General features: G+C 40.0%; 1 protein-coding gene across 3 annotated transcripts in view; it reads left to right on the top strand.

Moving 5' to 3' along the window:
• HERC2 (HECT and RLD domain containing E3 ubiquitin protein ligase 2) overlaps nt 1–19,894 on the top strand; it is a 295,601-nt gene that overhangs the window by 166,529 nt on the left and 109,178 nt on the right. For 2 of the 3 annotated variants that reach the window (XM_029953017.1, XM_029953019.1), the window contains exons 38-44: nt 4,165–4,347; nt 12,945–13,126; nt 13,650–13,797; nt 13,876–14,072; nt 14,292–14,522; nt 15,384–15,522; nt 16,754–16,897. In XM_029953017.1, coding sequence (XP_029808877.1) covers nt 4,165–4,347; nt 12,945–13,126; nt 13,650–13,797; nt 13,876–14,072; nt 14,292–14,522; nt 15,384–15,522; nt 16,754–16,897 — 1,224 coding nt within the window. The remainder of the gene's footprint in view (nt 1–4,164; nt 4,348–12,944; nt 13,127–13,649; nt 13,798–13,875; nt 14,073–14,291; nt 14,523–15,383; nt 15,523–16,753; nt 16,898–19,894) is intronic. The other variant, XM_029953018.1, reaches the window with a different exon arrangement.

Consider the following 19,894-nt stretch of genomic DNA (forward strand, 5'->3'; position numbering starts at 1 on the left):
TTGTCCAGTTTGTTGGCATATAATTTTTCATAGTAATATCTGATGATTGCTTGTATTTCTGAGGGATTGGTTGTAAAATCCATTTTTATTCATGATTTTGTCTATTTGTGTGTTCTCTCTTTTCTTTCTGAGGAGCCTGGCTAGAGACTTATGAATTTGGTTTATTTTTTCAAAAAACCAACTCTTGGTTTCATTGATTCGTTCAACTGTTTTTTTTTGGATTCTATATTGTTTTTTTTCTGCCCTGATCTTTATTATTTCTCTCTTCTGCTGGGTTTGAAGGGCTCTTGCTGCTCTCTTTGAAGTTTCCTTAGGTGCCCTGTTAGATTTTGAGTTTGTACTTTGTCTAGTTTGTTGAAATAGGCCTGGATTTACTCTTAGCAATAAACTTTGCTGCATCCCAGAGAGCTTGGATTGTTGTGTTTTCATTTTCATTTGTTTCCATATATTTTTAAATTGCCTCTCTAATTGCCTGATTTGCCCAATCATTCTTCAGTAGGGTAGTTTTTAACCTCGGTGTTTTTGGAGTTTTTCCAGACTTTTTCCTGTGGTTAATTTCAAGTTTCATAGCATTGTGATCTGAAAGTGTGCATGGTATAATATTAATGCAATTATATTTATGGATGGTTGCTTTATGACCCAGTATGTGATCAATCTTGGAGAATGTTCCATGTGCACTAGAGAAGAAAGTGATTTCCCTAGCTTCAGGATTCAGAGTTCTAAATATATCTATCTATCCATCTGCTCCAGTGTACCATTCAGGTCTATTGTTTCTTTAGTGATTTTCTGTCTGGTTGACCTATCCATTGTTGTAAGTGTAGTATTAAAGTCCCCTGCAATTAGTGCATTCTTATTGGTAGGATTCTGTTTGTGATTATTTGTTTTATGTATTTGGGTGCTCCCGAATTCAGTGCATAGGTGTTTATAATTGTTAGCTCTTCCTGATATAGAGACCCTGTAATTATTATTTAATGTCCTTCTTCATCTTCTGTTTACTGCCTTTACTTTAATGTCCAGTTTATCTGATATACCGTATGGCTATTCCAGCTTTCTTTTGGCATCCAGTCAGATGGTAGATATTTCTCCATCCCCTTACTTTCAGTCTGAAGGTTTCTTCAGGTCTAAAATGTGTCTCTTGTGTATTTGCTGTCGCAAATAGATGGATTTTGGTTTTTGATCCGTTCTACTACCCTATGTCGTTTGATTGGAGCATTCAGTCCATTTATATTTAGTGTTATTTTTGAAAATTGTGTGCTTAGATTCATTGTGTTCTCTGTAGAGTTCATGTTTGTATTGATGGATGTCTCTGGTGTCTTACATTCCTTGCAACATTTCCCTCATTGAGTCCCTCTTAGGATTTCTTGTAGGGCTGGTTTGGTGGTCATGAATTCTCTCAATTTTTGTTTATTTGGGAACACCTTTATCTCTCCTATTTTGAATGACAAGCTTGCTGGATAAAGGATTCTTGGCTGCATATTTTTTCTGTTCATCACATTGAAGATTTCCTGCCATTCCTTTTTGGCCTGCCATGTTTCATTAGATAGGTCTGTAACCACTCTGATAGGTTTCCTTTTGTATGTTAGGGCCCTAACATACAAAATATACCTTAACATACCCATATTCCTAGCTGCTTTCAGAATTCTCTCTTTATCTTTATATTTTGCCAGTTTCACTATGATATGCCATGCTGAAGGTTTGTTCAGGTTACGTCTTCGGGGAGTTCTATATGCCTCTTAAATTTCAGTGTCTTTCTCTTTCCCCAGATTGGAGAAATTTTCTCCTATAATTTGATCCAGCACTCCTTCAGGACCTTTTTCTTTTTCTTCCTCTTCAGGCACTCCTATGGTATGGATATTGTTCTGTTTGATTGTATCACTCAGGTCTCGAATTCTCCTTTCCTGTTACTGTATCAATTTCTCTTTTTGTCGGCTCTTTTGCTCTAAGTGTGTCTTCTGATTCCCCTATTCTCCTCTCTGCTTCTTCAGTCCATGCATTGGTAGCCTCCATTTTATTATTTTCATCATTTATGGCCTTTTGATGGTTCCTAGTCTGTGTATCAGGAGCTTCTCTAATGGCTTTTTCAAGCCCAGCGATTAATTTTATGACAGTTGATGTAAATTCTTGTTCAGTTATGTTGTTTTAGTCTGTTTCAAGTAGTTCTGCGGCTGTAATATCTTTCTGGAATTTCTTTAGAGGAGAGTTCTTTCGTTTTGTCATTTTGGCTAGCTTTCTGTCTCTTGTCAGTTTTAAAAGATTGTTTTGCAGTCTGTTCCTGTTAGTATTGCTCCATTTAAGGAGGCTCTTTGACTATCCATGGCCTGTCGTTTCAGGAGATGTCCATTTAATGGAGTCTCTTGGTTTCTCTTGTTATGCCTCTAATTAATATATTTCCTTAGTCAGTGATATTTGGGACTTTCCACTATGCGTGCTTTGTCCTATTTCTTGAGGTTGCCCTGAAAAGGAAAACAGACAGACAAACAGGGAACACAAGCACGCAAATACACTGACAGATCAAGTAACCAAGCAAAGCTAATATTAGGGAAAGGAAATAAAGGAGCAGGAATGAAAAGAGAGGAAGGAAAGGAGAAAAAAAAAGCCAGGAGACAGAGACAGCCAAAGATAGAGGACAGTCTGAGAGCATAAAACCCGTGGAGGGGAGAGATAAGAATGAGATAAGGGGAAAAAAATATCTGGATGGTAAGAATGGATCTAATCACAGCAGTGCATAAATGTTGGTCTGTCCCAGACCCCAGGGGGGAAAGGGAGAAAAGGAGGAAATAGGAGAATCGAAAAGAGAAAATAAGGGAAAAATTATAAAAGTTAAAAAATAAAAATTATAAGAAAGAAAAATTGAAAAAAATAAAAATAGTAAGAAAAGTAGAATCCATCTCTCCAGTGTGCACGGGTGTGGTTCTGTGTATGTAGGTGGGGTCTCAGGGGCTGGTCTCTGAGGCCTCGCCTTAGTGGATGCAGGGAGAAGAATGGCGGCGCTGCATGCTCCCCTCAGACCATGTGTAGCTAACTACTCTCTTGAGTCCAACCTCCCCGTGCCATGTGTGGGTTAAATTGTTTCAGAGTTCTAAGATTTGCCAGTTTTTAAAATCCTAGTCTGCACACTTTAATGCTTCTGCCACCATTAAAATGATCTCTGGCAGTAGGGCAGCTTTCTGGCCAGGATTGTGCATGGGAATTGTGGAGCCAGTCCTTCCCTGGCTCCACCTGCAGTTGGTGGGCTGCTTATCCCACCGGAGAACAAGCCTGCTGAGGGGGATGGATTTCTCTACCCGGCCCAGTGGATACACATGAAATGTTTGTCTCTCTGCCTCGGGCTGAGGTCTCCCCTCTCCAGAGATCACGCTTGAGCATTTGACCTCTCCTCTTCCCCTCAGCTATGCGCCGCCCTGTGCGGCTGTCTTAACATAGTGCTCTGTAGGGCTGTTTGGTGCACGCGCCTCCACGGTTCTGTGCCACCTTGCAGGGCCCGCCCCGCGCTTGGCCTTGCATGTTGCTATGTGGTCTCTGGACATGGGGTTCTCTGCGGGCCCGGTGCCAAGTTTCTGGTCAGTCTCTTTCCGGGCTCTACTTTGAGCTGGTGTTCCCTCCCTCAGAGTCTCCAGTCCCAGTTCGCACTCACTCAGGCATCCATGAGGCTTTTATAAATAAGGGGTCTGTGTGCGCACTTCCGTTCTTGGAGATTAGATTATTGTGGTTTTTAATTTTTCTCAGTTTGATGGTTGTGGGCATGCGGAGGTAACAGTGTTTCCTACTTCTCCGCCATCCAGCCTACCCCCAAATAGGATTCATATCCATATTTTGCCAGTGAAAAAAGTGAGGTTCTATTAGCAAGTTTTTGACATTAAATAACTTGTCTTTCTAAAAGAGTAAATCCTTACAATTGTTTGTTCTTTTAAGGTATGCTCAGAGATTGCTTTAAAAAATTAAACTGTAATTTGGAAGGCTTATTTTCTTTGAGGATGGTGGGGACAGAGATCAATACAGTCTTTAGTGCATTCTGAATTATTTTCTTGTACAGAGCTACTTCCACAGAAAAATTGTGATATTACATTTCTTAATAGACTGTTATGAAAGCCCTTAAATTACATGCAGTGATATTTTCCAACTCTATTTGGGAATATAGCTTCTTATTTTGATACTTTTTTCCAGAAGCTGAACAAATCGAAAGGAACATTCATCCCACTGCAATGATGCTTACCAGTACTGTTAATTTACTGCAAACTCTTTGTCTCTCTGCTGGAGTCCATGCTGAAATCATGCAGAGTGAAGCCACCAAGACCCTATGTGGATTGCTGCGAATGTTAGTGGAAAGTGGAACAACGGAAAAGACATGTATGCAATGAATAGTTGTGGCCTACAGAGTACCGGGACTATGAGTTTTGTGTGTGTGTCAGTGAGTGTGAGCATGTGGGTGCATGTGTTTTAGTGTCCTACAGCTACTGTAACAACTTACTGCAAACTTTGTTAGTTTGTTTGGGCTGCCACATCAAAAAGTACCTTATACTTGGGTGGCCTAAATACTAGAAATTTTTTTCTCCCTATTCTAGAGGCTGGAAGTTCAAGGTGTCAGCAGAGATGGTTCCTTCTGACAGCTGTGAGGGAAGGATCTGTTTTTGGCCTCTCCCCTAACTTCTTATAGTTTGCTGGCAATCTTTGGCATTCCTTTGTTTGTAGATTACTGACTTGTGTGTCTGTCTCCAAATTTCACTTTTTTAAAAGAACACCAGTCATAGTTGGATTAGGGAGCCAACCTAGTCTAGTATAACTTCTCTAAACAAATTATATCTCCCCCGGCCTTAGTTCTAAATAAGGTCACATTCTAAGGTATTAGGGGTTAGGATTTCAACATACTGATTTTGGGAGGAGGTAGGACATAGTTCAACCCATAATAGAGTTATGGAGACCAGATTTTCCAACATCAAGGAGTTTTGGAGACCAGAAGTGCAACATCAAGGTATCAACAGGGCTGTGTTCCCTGCAAAGATGTCAGAAGAGGTTCCTTTCTAGTCTTTTGCAGCTTCTGGTACCTCAAGGCTATCATAGCTTGAGACCACAGCATTCCAGTCTCTGCCTCATTTTCACACACATGACTGCCCTGTGTCTCTTTATGTCCCTTTCTGCCTCTTATAAGGACTTTCATTGGATTTATGGTCCACTGTGATCCAATACAGTATTATATCAATCCTTACATTAAGTACGTCTGGAAAGAGTTTGTTTTCAAATAAGGCCACATTCTGAGGTTTGGGTGAACATGAATTTTGGGGGCTACAGTTCAATCCACTGAAATGTTTGTATGAAAATATGAATATGTGTAAGTGTGGAGAGAAGGAGTTGATGAAGTAGGAGGCATGAGTATGTGTGTACATGTGAGACTGTTTTTGAGTATGTGTGTGAGTGTGTCAGTGAGACTGAGTATGATGTTGAGTGTGAAATGAGGAAGGGAATGTGTGTGTGGTAATTATGAGTGATTGTGTGTGAGTATATCAATGACTATGAGAACGAGTATGGGATTGTGGTAGGGTGTGACTGTGTGAAAGTTGATTGTGTGTGTGAGTGAGTGTAACTGAGTGCAGGCATGAACATGTGACTGATGGCGATACATCTGGAAGCCTAGAAAGCAGGAGAGCTGGGCGCTGGCAGGCAGGCCTCTGCCAGGGAAGAGTGGAAGCCCCTGGGTACCCATGAGTGGAGACCTGGAAGCCAGGAGGTGGAGACTGGGTCAGTTGCATCAGTCAAATTGGATAAGCCTCATGAAAGCCTCCTAGTCTTGTTCTATTATTACTGCAGACTTCCTAAACTTGAATTGGAAATTTATGGTGCAGAATAAGTATAAACAAGATCATGGGAGATATTTATTGTTATTCTTTTTAAAGTGTACTTATTTTGAGATAGAGCACATGTGTGTGCACATGTGCATGAGTGAGTTGGGTAGGGGAAGAGAGAATCCCAAGCAGGCTCCATGCTATCAGCAGAGAGCCCTTCATGTGGCTCAAACTCATGAACTATGAGATAATCACCTGAGCTGAAATCAAGAGTCAGACACTTAATCCACTGAGCCACCCAGGTGCCCTGATCCTGGGAGATAGGGATTACACATGAGGTTTTAAAAAATATATGAGATATATTCTAATAACTGCTGTTTGAATAGTGAATCTGTTAGACCTTTCCCTCCTAAAGCGAGTCACCAAGAGTGAAACCCACGGACACAAATGGACATGGTATATGGGTTCATTTTAGTTTGGCCAAATGTCCCCTCCCGGGTGGTGGCACATCCTCAGGAGGGAGCACCACCGTGCTGAAGCTCAGGGGTTATGTAGGTCATAGCAAAGCAGAAAAAGTCATCATTGACGTAACCAATCATAAGCTTACAGCATTACATAGGGCTCAATCACATTTTGACACACAACCATGAGATTTGGCAGAAACCTATTAATTTTAGAGTTTTTAGTCTCAAGAGAGATTGAAGTGACCAGTCACAGGTCTGAAGGGGAGGTGAAGCAGGTGCACAAACGCGAGAACTTTGTGGTTAAAGGGTGGGATCTAGCAACAGTATCTTAGAAAACAAGTTAACCTTTAAATTATAATTTATGGGTTACATCTTAGGATTCCCAGAGCTCAATTTCCCAACCCTTGATTGTTCAGGCAGAAGGGCTGGAGAGTGAAACAATAGTTGGTAATTTTTCATTAGGGTCAGCTTGACCCCAGGAGGGTCTTACACTCCCCACTCCTGTTTGTTAGTTATTCAAATCTTTGAATAAAGACTTTAGCCATTATCTGAGCTGACTCTGTTTTAGTGGGGAAAGCTTTTATCCACCTAGAGAAAGTATTTATAATTACAAAGAGATAATGATAACCGTATTGTCCTTTTTTTTATTTTAGTGAAGTTTATATATATATATATTTTTTTTCAGGCATCTGTTTACATAGTCCCTGTCCTGAAAAATTAAACTTAGGAGATGGGTTCTGCAGAAGTTATAATTCTAGTAGTAATGGTTGTCATAAGTAACTTAGTTACAGACAGTTATGCTATCATATGGGAAAGGTCATTAGGCTGTTTATAGCTCTAAGAGAAAGTTTCCAGAAAAACAGGATTTAAAGAGACATAATGCCTGCTCTTCTGCACTACTTGTAATCTATAATCATAATACTAGAGAATGGCTAGTTTAACAGAGTCTTCTATTAAAAGTGCTCTGTTTTTACAAATGGGACCTAGATTAGAGGTAATTAATACCAACAGAACTTCCTATCTATAAGAGGAAGGTGAGTATAGACAGGAACCTTTTCCTGTCTTCCAGCTTTCTGGGGCAACTTTTGCCAGTCTGATGGCAAAGAGTAAGGACAGTTTATCTTATTCTGGACCGGTGGTTTCTCAGCCTTCTGCTGTGCGCTGACCAGCCAGCATCCAGGGTGTGGCTGGAGCAGGGCTGGAGATCTCAGGAACCAGAGTGTTTTTGAGGGTCAGTTTAAGCTGGTCTACTGGATCTGGATCATCTCATCAGGTTGAGGGGTTTTTTTTTAGGTGACCTACTTAATTCCAGAATGATATCTGAAACTTTAATAATGGCTGAATTCTTTGTTTAGTTGTATATCTGTGAAGTCCACCTTTACGTTTTTGAAAAGGTGACCCCATCCTTTAAATATCATTCTCACAGAGTAACAAGCACCAAAGATTGTGTATACATGAAATACTGTAACAATTTTCTTGAAGGTTACTTCAAGTTGTCTAATTTAGGCAAACAACAAACATTTAAAAACAATTAGAACTAGGATTTAACGTTTATAGTGATGTGTTGTTGAAACAGTTTTTCTAAGAAAACCTCCATTTTTAGAGATAGCCAAGTCAAGACCAATGTAGTTGTGGAACAAGTCCAGTCTTAACAACCTTGGCCTAATTATTTACATAAGCTCAGCAAGAATAAGGATTGTTTATGAGGATTTTATAAAGCTTGCTTTGCTGGGACCTTTTATAATGAATCTCCAGGTTGAACTTCTATTAGCCTCTCCAGGCCAGAAGCCAAGCCAAGCACTTTTTGTCAGACAGGTCTGCAATGCCTGTTGATTTGGGCAGATTCCTCTTCCAGAGGTTCCCAAGATATGCTGAGGTTCCTGCACCTGCCAGGAAGTGACCTTCTTTACTCACCTGGGGAGGCTGCTGGGAACTCTGTAAGTAAGGTATCTGGCTAACATTTCCAAGAGGCTTTATGGCTCCATGTTTTATATAGTCAACCTTAGTTCCCTAAAGCTGTCTGGTCATATGAGAGTCTATGCATGACTCTTAAATATGACATTCCAGTCAAAGCCTTGGTAAAATAACCGGTATTTCCAATAGTGTCCTGCTACAGAATGAACAGATTCTTATTGAACTTATGCAAACAATTGTAATTGCCATGAAAGAAGGATCACTCACTGGGAGAATTTTTGTTTTTTGTTTTTTTTTTAATTTTAGGCGGTTTAAGTAGGGGGAAAGATAAATGCTTTAGTTTACAAATGAATACTTTATGACATTTTTGTATATTATAGATATCTTAAGAGAAAGTTTCTTAATCTGGATAAGCAAGCATTAAAGAAATAACATTGTTTTTAACAAGAGTCCCAAAATTATAATTTTTTTCAGTTTATTTAGTCCCATGTTTTTATTTTTTGTTTAGTCTGCACTTTTTGCTCTGGAAATTTCTGCCCATTCTAGCATTAATCTTAAAGATGTCAAATACCTGTATTTGTCTTGAAAGTCCTTTTTATAAAACTTCTTGAAGAAGAAACACGTCTTGTGACAAATCTTAGAAATGGACATTGCTAAAGATCTGAGAGTTCATTCTGATGCAATTGATGAAGAAATTTAGTGACACTTAACACTTCTAGTAATCAGAGTATTAAGTAATGACTTTATACAAAAATATTAAAACTTTAGGAACTGCATATATATATTTGAGCAGTTGTAGCATTACCCATGTAATACAACCTAAGGTTTACCATTGTACAACAGTGCTTTTCCAAGTAACCTGGCATCCTAAATAAAAGGGCCTAATTGGTGAAGGCTTTTTTTTTTAAACCATTTGAATACTGAGAAGTTTGTAAAACCTTAGGAAGTTATAAAACATATCCTAAATAGAATTACTGGTTATCACAAATTTCAAAATTTTATTTACTAAACCAAAGTGGCAATAAAAGATCCCAAAGGCGGATGTATAGCATTATATAGTTGTTAGCAAAACCTAGCTCTTTTAACATCGAGAAGTTTCAACTAAGCAATCAAAGACCTGATAAAGATGAAACATAAAGCTTTGTTTTTTTTACAGACAAAAAAACTGTGTTTATATTATCTAGTCAAGAGCAGATCAACAATCCAAGAAAACTTTGTCATTTGAGCAGAGAAAAGTAGAATTTAATCCTATACTATTGTACCTTTAAAATTGTATTTATCTGTACCTCAGTCTATCCTGAGCACACATAAAAATTTTTTAATGATTTTTTATGAACCTTTTATAACTTTTTTTGTTTTTAAATTTAGCCCCAAAGTTACTTTTCTCTGAACAACCAGTCTTATTTAGAATAAAATTACTTTTTTTATCCTTAACAAAAATGTATTTTTATTTTTTTTATATATTTCCAATTTTTTGGCATATAGGGTTGCCTTGCTTTTTATTTTTAGTCTTAAATATACTTAGCAGAATTTTAACTCTTAGGAAACCTTAGTCTCCAATTGAGGACTTAGTAACTAACTGAAAAGTGTTTACACCAGAACTTTTTTAGATGGTAAATTTATGAACCAATTAAATATAAAGCAGGTTTTTAACAGTTTTAAATATCCCTAGGTTTTTTTTACAAAAAGCCGAAAGTCGAGACCTACATCTAGTAATTAGTACTTTAGCCTTTTATCTCATTGGATACCAATGAATTTAATCTTAATTTATCATGTAAGCAAAACTTTAGGTTTTGATTACCAAGAACCTTTAACATTATCTTAACAATTACCCATGAAAACTATGAGACAGACCAAATTAACCACTGTAAGTCATTCTCCCAGGCCAACAGACTTAAATTAATTTAAACACTGAATTAAGTTTTATTTGAGCCCACATAAGACACTTTGTTTTCCATAGTTAATTTTTGACCTGGGAAGTTGGCAGGGGAAATCTGACCTCTGTGGTTTTCGCTATATTACCTAGGGCAGGGGGAGGAACTGATGTTGCCCGAATCTTTTTTAGGAGTCAGTTATGTAGGTTGGCCCTTCCCCATCCAGGTGGTGCAGAAAAGAATGGGGCAAGGGAGGGCAAGAGGAGAGGCGCCTGCAGGAGACAGGGAAGGAGAATTTCTTGTTTAAAATTCTTTTTTTTTTTTTTAAAAGCTCAGACAGAGGAGCAGACTTTAGGTTCCTTTTGTTTTATTTTAAACAGTAGAATTAGGCAGTTCAGGTCAGACCGGAGAAGACAGGAAAATCTCTCTGAAACAAAATCAGTTTTAGCAGCTCTGTAGGAAATATTTTCTTAAGGTCTCCATCCTGAGGTAGACTAACTACAGTTGGCTCCAATTATAGCCATTAACCTGGGAAATGAATGAGGGAGAAGCCCTCACACCTAGTAGGTGGAGGAACAGAGAGAGGTAGCGTTTTCTTTAGTCTAATTTTATCTCAGCCAGACCAATAAGGTATCTTTCTTTGTACAGTCTCAATCCCATAATGAGGTGGTGTCGCAAAGACAGACAAAGGGGTAGGGATGCCCCCTCTAATGAGGAGACCAGTCAGATGCCCATCTGGCCATGTCCTGAAGGAACTTAAGTGATGCTTAGCCATAGAGGTCTCAGCTTTGTGACTTACTATCAGAAGCTATTCCGATGCCATCATAGACTGTATGCCATTCACCACAGAATCACAGATGGGCCCACTCAGACTCCGTAGGCTTTTGCGGACCTTAAGGGTGCCCACCCGTGGAGCCACAGAATCGAACTCGGCAGGCAAGCCAGACCGAGCCGCACATTCACACTCACATACACACCAGAGGTTATTACATTCCCTCCCATAGAATGACAATGACAACCGGACAAAAATAGGTACATAAGTGGTCACAAAACAGGTGTTTACAGGTTTGCTAGAGGGCAGACTGATGTCTCAGTGTGGCCTTGGCGTGGGAAGTAACTTGTGTTCAGCCTTTCGCTTAATACCCCAGACAAAAGCACATGTGCACTTAGAATTCAGCTGATAAACTGGCTTACCTCCAGAGGTTCAGACAGGTGACTCTCACAGATTACTGGCGCCATTTTCAGGGTGGCAGGAAAGACAAGGGTGTATCCCAAGACCTAGATGTCCCTGGAAGTGCACTTTGCTGTTACTAAAACTCTGCAATTAGTTTTAAGAGAACAACGATGTAGCCACGCAGGTGGTTATTCATATGCCTGCGTCTAAATATCAATGTAAGGAAATTGATCTGGATGCTCTGGAGTTTTAGTCACCACTTGCCATACAGCCTAGCAGGCTGAGGGGTTGGAGATGCCCTTGGGTGGCCGTCCCGTTCCAACAGTTGGCCACTCCAATTCACAGAGGGTCTATAACCTTCCCCTAGAAAATTTAATTCCATATTTGTCTGCCCTTTTAGGTGAATAGATGGCTTTGAAGTTAGTAAGAAAACACTCTAGAGGCATATAGGTTCTTGATCCTTAGCTGCCCATTGGACCAAGAAAATTGAACAAAACTCTAGGACACAGGTGGGAGACAAGACAACCAGACAAAAACAGAACATATACGATAGACACAAATCATAGACCACTGAACATTGAACATAGAACAAATGGTTGGGGTCATCAGGCCCAACCCAGACAGTCCGAAGACCCAGACGGCCCAAAGGCCCAAATGGTCTGAAAACCTGAATGGCCCAAAGGCCCAAATGGTCCAAAGACCCTCCCAGACCAACGTTTTGGCTGGTACTGTTGGCAAGGTTTCCAACTCGTCAGCCACCTCTGACCCAACCTACGAACGGTTGTGACCAGCACAAATCTTACCTCTGGAGGTGATGAGAAAAAATGAGCTCAAGCCAATCTCCAAAACTGCAGCCCAATGTTAGGGCCCGACCAAGTGGAATTTCTCTTCTCGGGATCTCGCTGGGGCCTCCAAAATGTTAGACCTTTCCCTCCTAAAGCGAGTCACCAAGAGTGAAACCCACGGACACAAATGGACATGGTATATGGGTTTATTTTAGTTTGGCCAAATGTCCCCTCCCAGGTGATGGCACGTCCTCAGGAGGGAGCACCACCGTGCTGAAGCTCAGGGGTTATGTAGGTCATAGCAAAGCAGAAAAAGTCATCATTGACGTAACCAATCATAAGCTTACAGCATTACATAGGGCTCAATCACATTTTGACACACAACCATGAGATTCGGCAGAAACCTATTAATTTTAGAGTTTTTAGTCTCAAGAGAGATTGAAGTGACCAGTCACAGGTCTGAAGGAGAGGCAAAGCAGGTGCACAGATGTGAGAACTTTGTGGTTAAAGGGTGGGATCTAGCAACAGTATCTTAGAAAACAAGTTAACCTTTAAATTATAATTTATGGGTTACATCTTAGGATTCCCAGAGCTCAATTTCCCAACCCTTGATTGTTCAGGCAGAAGGGCTGGAGAGTGAAACAATAGTTGGTAATTTTTCATTAGGGTCAGCTTGACCCAAGGAGGGTCTTACAAATTATTTTCTTAATGCCTATAAATAATAAGTACACAAAACTCCTTAATTGGTTTTAGTTACTCATGTACTTTAAGCATTTTTAAAGTGTTGTAAAATGTTTCTTCAGCAGGGTTTTCTCCCTCTCTTCTCAGTTTGAATTAGTGAAATTGTAATATATTTGTTATTGAGCAAAACCTGGTAAGTACATTAAAAGTGTAGATTGTACTGAGTATTTATTTCTCAGAATTTGGTGCCAAGCTGATTTGTTTCACTCTGGTAGCTTCCCCAAACAGACTGGTGTACCGGGAACAGCACCGGAGCTGGTGTACTTTGGGCTTTGTGCGGAGCATTGCACTCACGCCACATATGTGTGCTGCCCTCAGTTCTCCACAGTGGATTGCCTTGCTCATGAGGGTTGTTGAGGGACATGCACCTTTCACTGCTGCCTCACTGCAGCAACAGGTAATTGTTCTGCTGGCTGATCCTGTTCAGTGTGAATTATGAAACTGTGACCCCCTTAAGAGGTGGCATCGAGATACCAATTCTTCCAATCATCATAATTAGGTACCTATACTCAATGAGTTCAGAAAAGAGCTGGAACTAATCCAGAGTAGATTTTCTAGTGCAAGGGGCTGGAATTCTTAATTATTTTAAATTGATTTTAAGTTGCTAAACTGTAGTTGACTTGCTTTTCTTTGAAGTGATGAATCCTACCAGCTTCTCTTATGTGCTTGTCTTTAGAAGAATTAAGCTGAAAAGAATTATTTTTTAATTAAATGAACATCTGCATCTGTAGTGTAGCTTTTAAAAACTCCTGATAATCTATATCATTAATCAACTTGGGGGTAATTATCTGAATTTTTACATGATTAATTGCATTATAGGGACAAAAAATAAAAGAAAATAAAAATCTGTTACCTCTTAATGTAAAACCACAGATTATGGTTTTCTTTAATGTTTACTATTTTAAATTGCCTTTTATCAGATCTTAGCTGTGCATTTACTGCAAGCAGTGCTTCCATCATGGGACAAGATCGAAAGGGCAAGGGACATGAAATGCCTTGTGGAAAAGCTGTTTGGTTTCTTGGGCAGCTTGCTCACTACCTGTTCTTCAGACATCCCATTCCTCAGAGGTGGGTAGCTCTCCTTACTTGTGTCCTGCTTCAGTGAGCAGGGCACCGTGTAGCTCCTCTCTCACTTGTCTCTTTCAGAATCTACTCTGAGGCGGCGGAGGGCACGCCCACAGGCCTCTCTGACTGCCACCCATAGCAGCACCCTGGCAGAAGAGGTGGTGGCGCTGCTCCGCACACTTCACTCCCTGGGTCAGTGGAATGGACTCATAAACAAGTACATCAACTCTCAGCTTCACTCTGTCACCCGCAGCTGCACAGGAAAGCCATCAGAGGGGGTGGGTACTGCATTTTCAGATCTGCTAGTTTTTCTTTGTAGAATGTTGATTTAACTTTTAAATTATCTTTTTAAATGACATGTATTTTGTTTCAAGATGTTTTAAAACATATTGTAGTGGAAATAACTAGTATAAAAATGAACTTGGCTTAGTTGTAAATATAAGAAACAGACAGTTCCCTTGACTGTCTTCTTCAAACTGGCTGTCTGTCTGCACTAGGCCCTGTTAGAGGATTACTTTCCTGACTCTGAAAATCCAGAGGTGGGAGGCCTCATGGCAGTCCTGGCTGTGATCGGAGGCATTGATGGTCGTCTGCGCCTGGGGGGACAAGTCATGCATGATGAATTTGGAGAAGGCACGGTGACTCGCATCACCCCAAAGGGCAGAATCACTGTACAGTTCTCAGACATGCGGATGTGTCGCATTTGCCCATTGAATCAGCTCAAACCAGTAGGTGAACTTGTATTCAGTTACTTGTGAATAAGGCAGAGGAGTTTTATGCTGGAACATTAGTGCTAGAATGAACTTGTTTCTTGTAGTTCATATATGCTGTCTAGGAACCTGTGCAACCTGAGGAAAGCCATATGTCTATCTTCCCTTATTTGCTTTGTGTCTGTGATAAATAGGGCCTGGTCTCATGGTATTACATGGATTACTAGTTCATGTCTTATTTTAGCCCTCAAAGACAGAAAAACGCATTAACAACATAGAAGGTGCTTGTGATTATGTTTGTTAGTTTTAGTTATCTTAAAATGTAAATTTATGAAATCTGATTTTTATTGAGCAACTCAACTTTTAAAGAAACCTAAAAGTGATTCCTTTAAAGAAAAATGACCTTTTTTCATGTAGAAAATGCTTATTAATTGTGTTTAGTGACATGACTTATGTAGCAGCTGCTGTCATCTTTAATCTGTGAATTAAGAATGTATAGGGAAAGAGAATAATTTATATTATTTTGATGTAATCTAAGTGTAATCTGACTATATAAAATACTGTTTTTGATTTATAAGTGAAAATACCCATGCTGTAGAAAATTTGTAATGCAAAGAAAATGCCTAAAAAGATAATAATCACCAGCCTGGATAATTATTGTTGACAAGTTGTTAAAGAAAAAATTAGGTATGTTTATGATACATATAAGTTTCTATTTTGCCTGTAATGGTATCTCTTAAAAGTATTTTCAGATATAAAAAGATTTATGAATATATATGATATTTCAGAATTAAGATTCATGGTTATGATAATTTTTAGAACATTTCATTTGCTCATTTCATTGGACAGACTTTGAAAGTTTCTGTGTGCTTGCTTTAGCTCCCTGCTGTGGCATTCAGTGTCACCAACCTCCCCTTCACTGAGCCCATGCTATCTGTATGGGCTCAATTGGTAAACCTTGCTGGAACCAAACTGGAAAAACACAAAGTAAAGAAATCACCTAAACCGGGTTTTACAGGTCAGTACATGATGCTTCTTATACCACAGTCTTAACTGGTACTGCTTGGACAATGTCATTTTGTCAGAGCAAGTTCCTATCACTGCCAAAATCTTTGGGTTTCAATGGATTGACTGTTTGTTGAGTTTTGGTGGGCATAAAACCTTGAATGTGGTGATAAGAGTGTGTAATACCAAGCATGATACCATGGTAGGAGTGGCCTCTGAAGAATCCCTAGCTTCCCTCCACCCCCACTCCCCCACTTTCCAGTGCCAGCATTTATTATGAACTAGCCTTTTGAAGGGGAATCTGTGTTCTCTCCCCCATTAACCCTCCATTCCTGTGATTGCTGCTCCAGCATTTATAATAGTGATTACTGATAACTGAATATCCAGTTCACATTTCTGGCTGGAGGGCCCTGTGCATGTACACCACAGCATGCTCAGAATTCCACTAACCTTGTCCCTTAGTCACTCTTTCTTATCACAGTGAATAAACCTGTCTGCCAGGCAGTCAGGCTTGATGCCTGAGAGGCACCTATGCTCCTCCACACCTTTCCATCCCACGTTGCTATTGCTGTGTTGCCTTCTGTGGCCTCCAACATGCCCTGCTTTGGAACATTGTGGTCATAACTATCATCCAGCTGTACTTATGTCTGCATTTTGTGGCAGCTTTCCTCTTCAGTTTCCTCCTTAGTTTCCTCTTCAGTTTCCTCCTTAGTTTCCTGCAGTGACTGTCAGGCACCACTGCAGTCATTTGTTTAGATAAGACTCCAGGGAGTGCCGTGATCTTGTTGAGTTAGAGAATTGTATGTTGCGACTGTCTGACAAAATTACCTTGGAGGAATGTTGGCAAGAAAAGGTGAAAATATTCTGTTTGTGACATAGATATCTGGTTGAAATTTTAGCAATATGGAAAACATTTGATTATACTAATAATAACTGACATGGATCTAATTGTGTTAAACCATTTAATTCTCATACCAACCCATCAAGGTAGCTGCCTGAGCAGCAAGAAAAGGGGAAGACTCAGGGGAAGTAGAGGATGCTTATCCAGAAAGACCAGTTCTTCATTACTGAAAGTATTTGGCATGGCCAGCTAATTCCTTCCTACAGGACAGGGCCTTGTTCATGCCACTTTACAGGCATGGCACTGTGGTGCAAGGAGCAGAGAGCTTTCCCAAAGGCCGTACAGCTGGTGAGAAGAGCCTAAGCAAGGTATAACCTTCCCACTGAGTCATTTTCTCCCACAGGACAAGTAGACCTGGAGCTGCTGAGGTGCCAGCAGTTAAAACTGTACATCCTGAAGGCGGGCCGTGCGCTGCTTTCCCACCAGGACCAGCTCAGGCAGATCTTGTCTCAGCCAGCTATTCAGGAGATCACAGCTGCTCATACAGGTATCTTTTAAAGGAAGCTGTTAACAGATTTATAAAGAAGGCAGGTATTCCCATACAAAACAGGCAGAAGAATTTGCAACTACATGGAGGGAACTAGAGGATATCATGCTAAGTGAAACTAGTCAGAGAAAGACAAATATCATATGACTTCACTCATATGAGGACTTTAAGATACAAAACAGAAAAACATAAGGGAAGGGAAGCAAGAATACTATAAAAACAGGGAGGGGTTCAAAAACATAAGAGACTCTTAAATATGGAGAACAACAGAGGGTTACTTGAGGGGTTGTGGGAGGTGGGATGTACTAAATGGGTAAGGGAGATTAAGGAATATGCTCTTGAAATCCTTGTTGCACTATATGCTAACTTGGATGTAAATTTAAAAAATAATTTAAAAAATAAATATGAAAAAATAAATAATGAATAATGAAAAAATAAATGAATAAAAGTCAATGACACCTCCCCCCCCCCCAAACAGGCAAAAGACATGAGCAAATAGTCCATAAAAGGGAAAGTAGTGATGGTTTTTAAATGTATGAGAAAGGGAGCATCTGGGTGGCTCTGTCAAAGTGTCTGACTTCAGATCAGCTCATGATCTCATGGTTCATGAGTTTGAGCCCCAAATCAGGCTCTGTGCTGACAGTTTAGAGCCTGAAGCTTGCTTCAGATTCTGTGTGTCTCTCTCTCTGGTCATGCTCTGTGTCTCTCTCTCTCAAAAATAAATAAACATTTAAAAAATATGCTAAAGTATTATGGGGAACAAGATATCCTGAACTCTCTGGTGTCAGAATTAGAAGAGAAAATGAATGCAGATGGCTCTGTGCAGGGTATGATGCCAATGCACTGCGAAATGTGTAAATGTAGTTCCATAGGTGTTTGGGGGATGCAGGTGGCTGAGGGCTGGGGAGGGCAGCTTCTGAGGGGTGTGACAGGCTTGAGGTACAGCTTGATGAGGAAGCTCCATCTTGGTGGAAGAGACATAGGAGCACTGATGAGTAAGTGAGTGTATGGGAGAATGTTGAAGTGTTTCACTTGCAAGGAGCTCAGAGTTTATTGATCAATGTGGGGCAAATGCTGGAGAGGAAGGCTGAATTCATGTGATGGAATACCTTAAATACCAGGGTGAAACTTAAGGCTGACTTAGAGCTATGGCAGGGACCTGCATGATAAGGACTGATATTCAGAATGGTAAGTTTACTAGTGAGGTGTAAGTGTATTTGATTTATTTATTTATTTATTTATTTATTTATTTATTTATAAAATAGTTTATTGTCAAATTGGTTTACATACAACACCCAGTGCTCTTCCCCACAAGTGCCCTCCACCATCACCACCACCTCTTTTCCCCCTTCCCCTTCAACTCTTAGTTCATTTTCAGCATTCAATAGTCTCTCAAGTTTTGCGTCCCTCTCTCTCCCCAACTCTCTTTCCCTCTTCCCCTCCCCCTGGTCCTCCATTAGGTTTCTCCTGTTTTCCTCTTAGACCTATGAGTGCAAACATATGGTTTCTGTCCTTCTCTGCCTGACTTATTTTGCTTAGCATGACACTCTCAAGGTCCATCCACTTTCCTACAAATGACCATATGTCATTCTTATTGCCATGTAGTACTTCATTGTGTAAATATACCACATCTTCCTGATCCACTCATCAGGTGATGGACATTGAGGCTTTTTCCAAGTTTTGGCTATTGTTGACATTGCTGCTATGAACATTGGGGTACATGTACTCCTATGCATCAGCATTTCTGTATCCCTTGGATAAATCCCTAGCAGTGCTATTGCTGGGTCATAAGAGAGTTCTATGGATAGTTTTTTGAGGAACCTCCACACTGTTTTCCAGAACTGCTGCACCAGTTTACATTCCCACCAGCAGCGTAGGAGGGTGCCTGTGTCTCCACAACCTCGCCAGCATCTATAGTCTCTTGATTTGTTCATTTTAGCCACTCTGACTGGCGTGAAGTGGTATCTCAGTGTGGTTTTGATTTGTGTTTCCCTGATGATGAGTGATGTTGAACATTGTTTCATGTGCCTGTAGGCCATCTAGGTGTCCTCTTTGGAGAAGTGTCTGTTCATGTCTTCTGCCCATTTCTTCACTGGGTTATTTGTTTTGTGATTGTGAAGTTTGGTGAGTTCCTTGTATATTTTAGATACTAGCCCTTTATCTGATACGCCATTTGTCACTATCTTTTCCCATTCTGTCAGTTGCCTATTAGTTTTCTTGATTGTTTCCTTTGCATTGCAGAAGCTTTTTATCTTGATGAAGTCCCAAGAGTTCAATTTTGCTTTAATTTCCCTTGCCTTTGAGGATGTGTCAAGTAGGAAATTGCTGTGGTGGAGGTCTAGGGGTTTTTTTCCTACTTTCTCCTCAAGGGTTTTGATGGTTTCCTGTCTCACATTCAAGTACTTCAGCCATTTTGAGTTTATTTTTGTGTATGGTGTAAGAAAGTGGTCTAGTTTCATTCTTTTGCATTTTGCTCTCCAGTTCTCCCCAGCACCACCTGCTAAAGAGGCAGTCTTTTTTTCCATCGCATACTCTTTCCTACTTTGTCAAAAATTAATTGGCCATACATTTGTGGGCCCAGTTCTGGGTCCTCTATTCTATTCCATTGGTCTGTGTGTCTGTTTTTGTGCCAATACCATACTGTCTTGATGATGACAGCTTTGTAGTAGAGGCTAAAGTCTGGTATTGTGTTGCCTCTCGTTTTGGTTTTCTTCTTCAGTATAACTTTGGCTATTCGGGGTCTTTTGTGGTTCCATACGAATTTGAGGATAGTTTGTTCTAGCTTTGAGAAGAATGTTGGTGCAATTTTGATGGGGATTGCATTGAATGTGTAGATTGCTTTGGGTAGTAATGACATTTTCACAATGTTTATTCTTCTGATCCATCAACAGGGAATATTTTTCCATTTCTTGGTGTCTTCTTCGATCTCTTTCATAAGTTTTCTATAGTTTTCATCATATAGGTCTTTTACATCCTTGGTTAGGTTTACTCCTAGGT

This window comes from Suricata suricatta, chromosome 9 (genome assembly GCF_006229205.1).
Source record: "Suricata suricatta isolate VVHF042 chromosome 9, meerkat_22Aug2017_6uvM2_HiC, whole genome shotgun sequence".
NCBI classification, from domain to species: Eukaryota; Metazoa; Chordata; class Mammalia; order Carnivora; family Herpestidae; genus Suricata; species Suricata suricatta.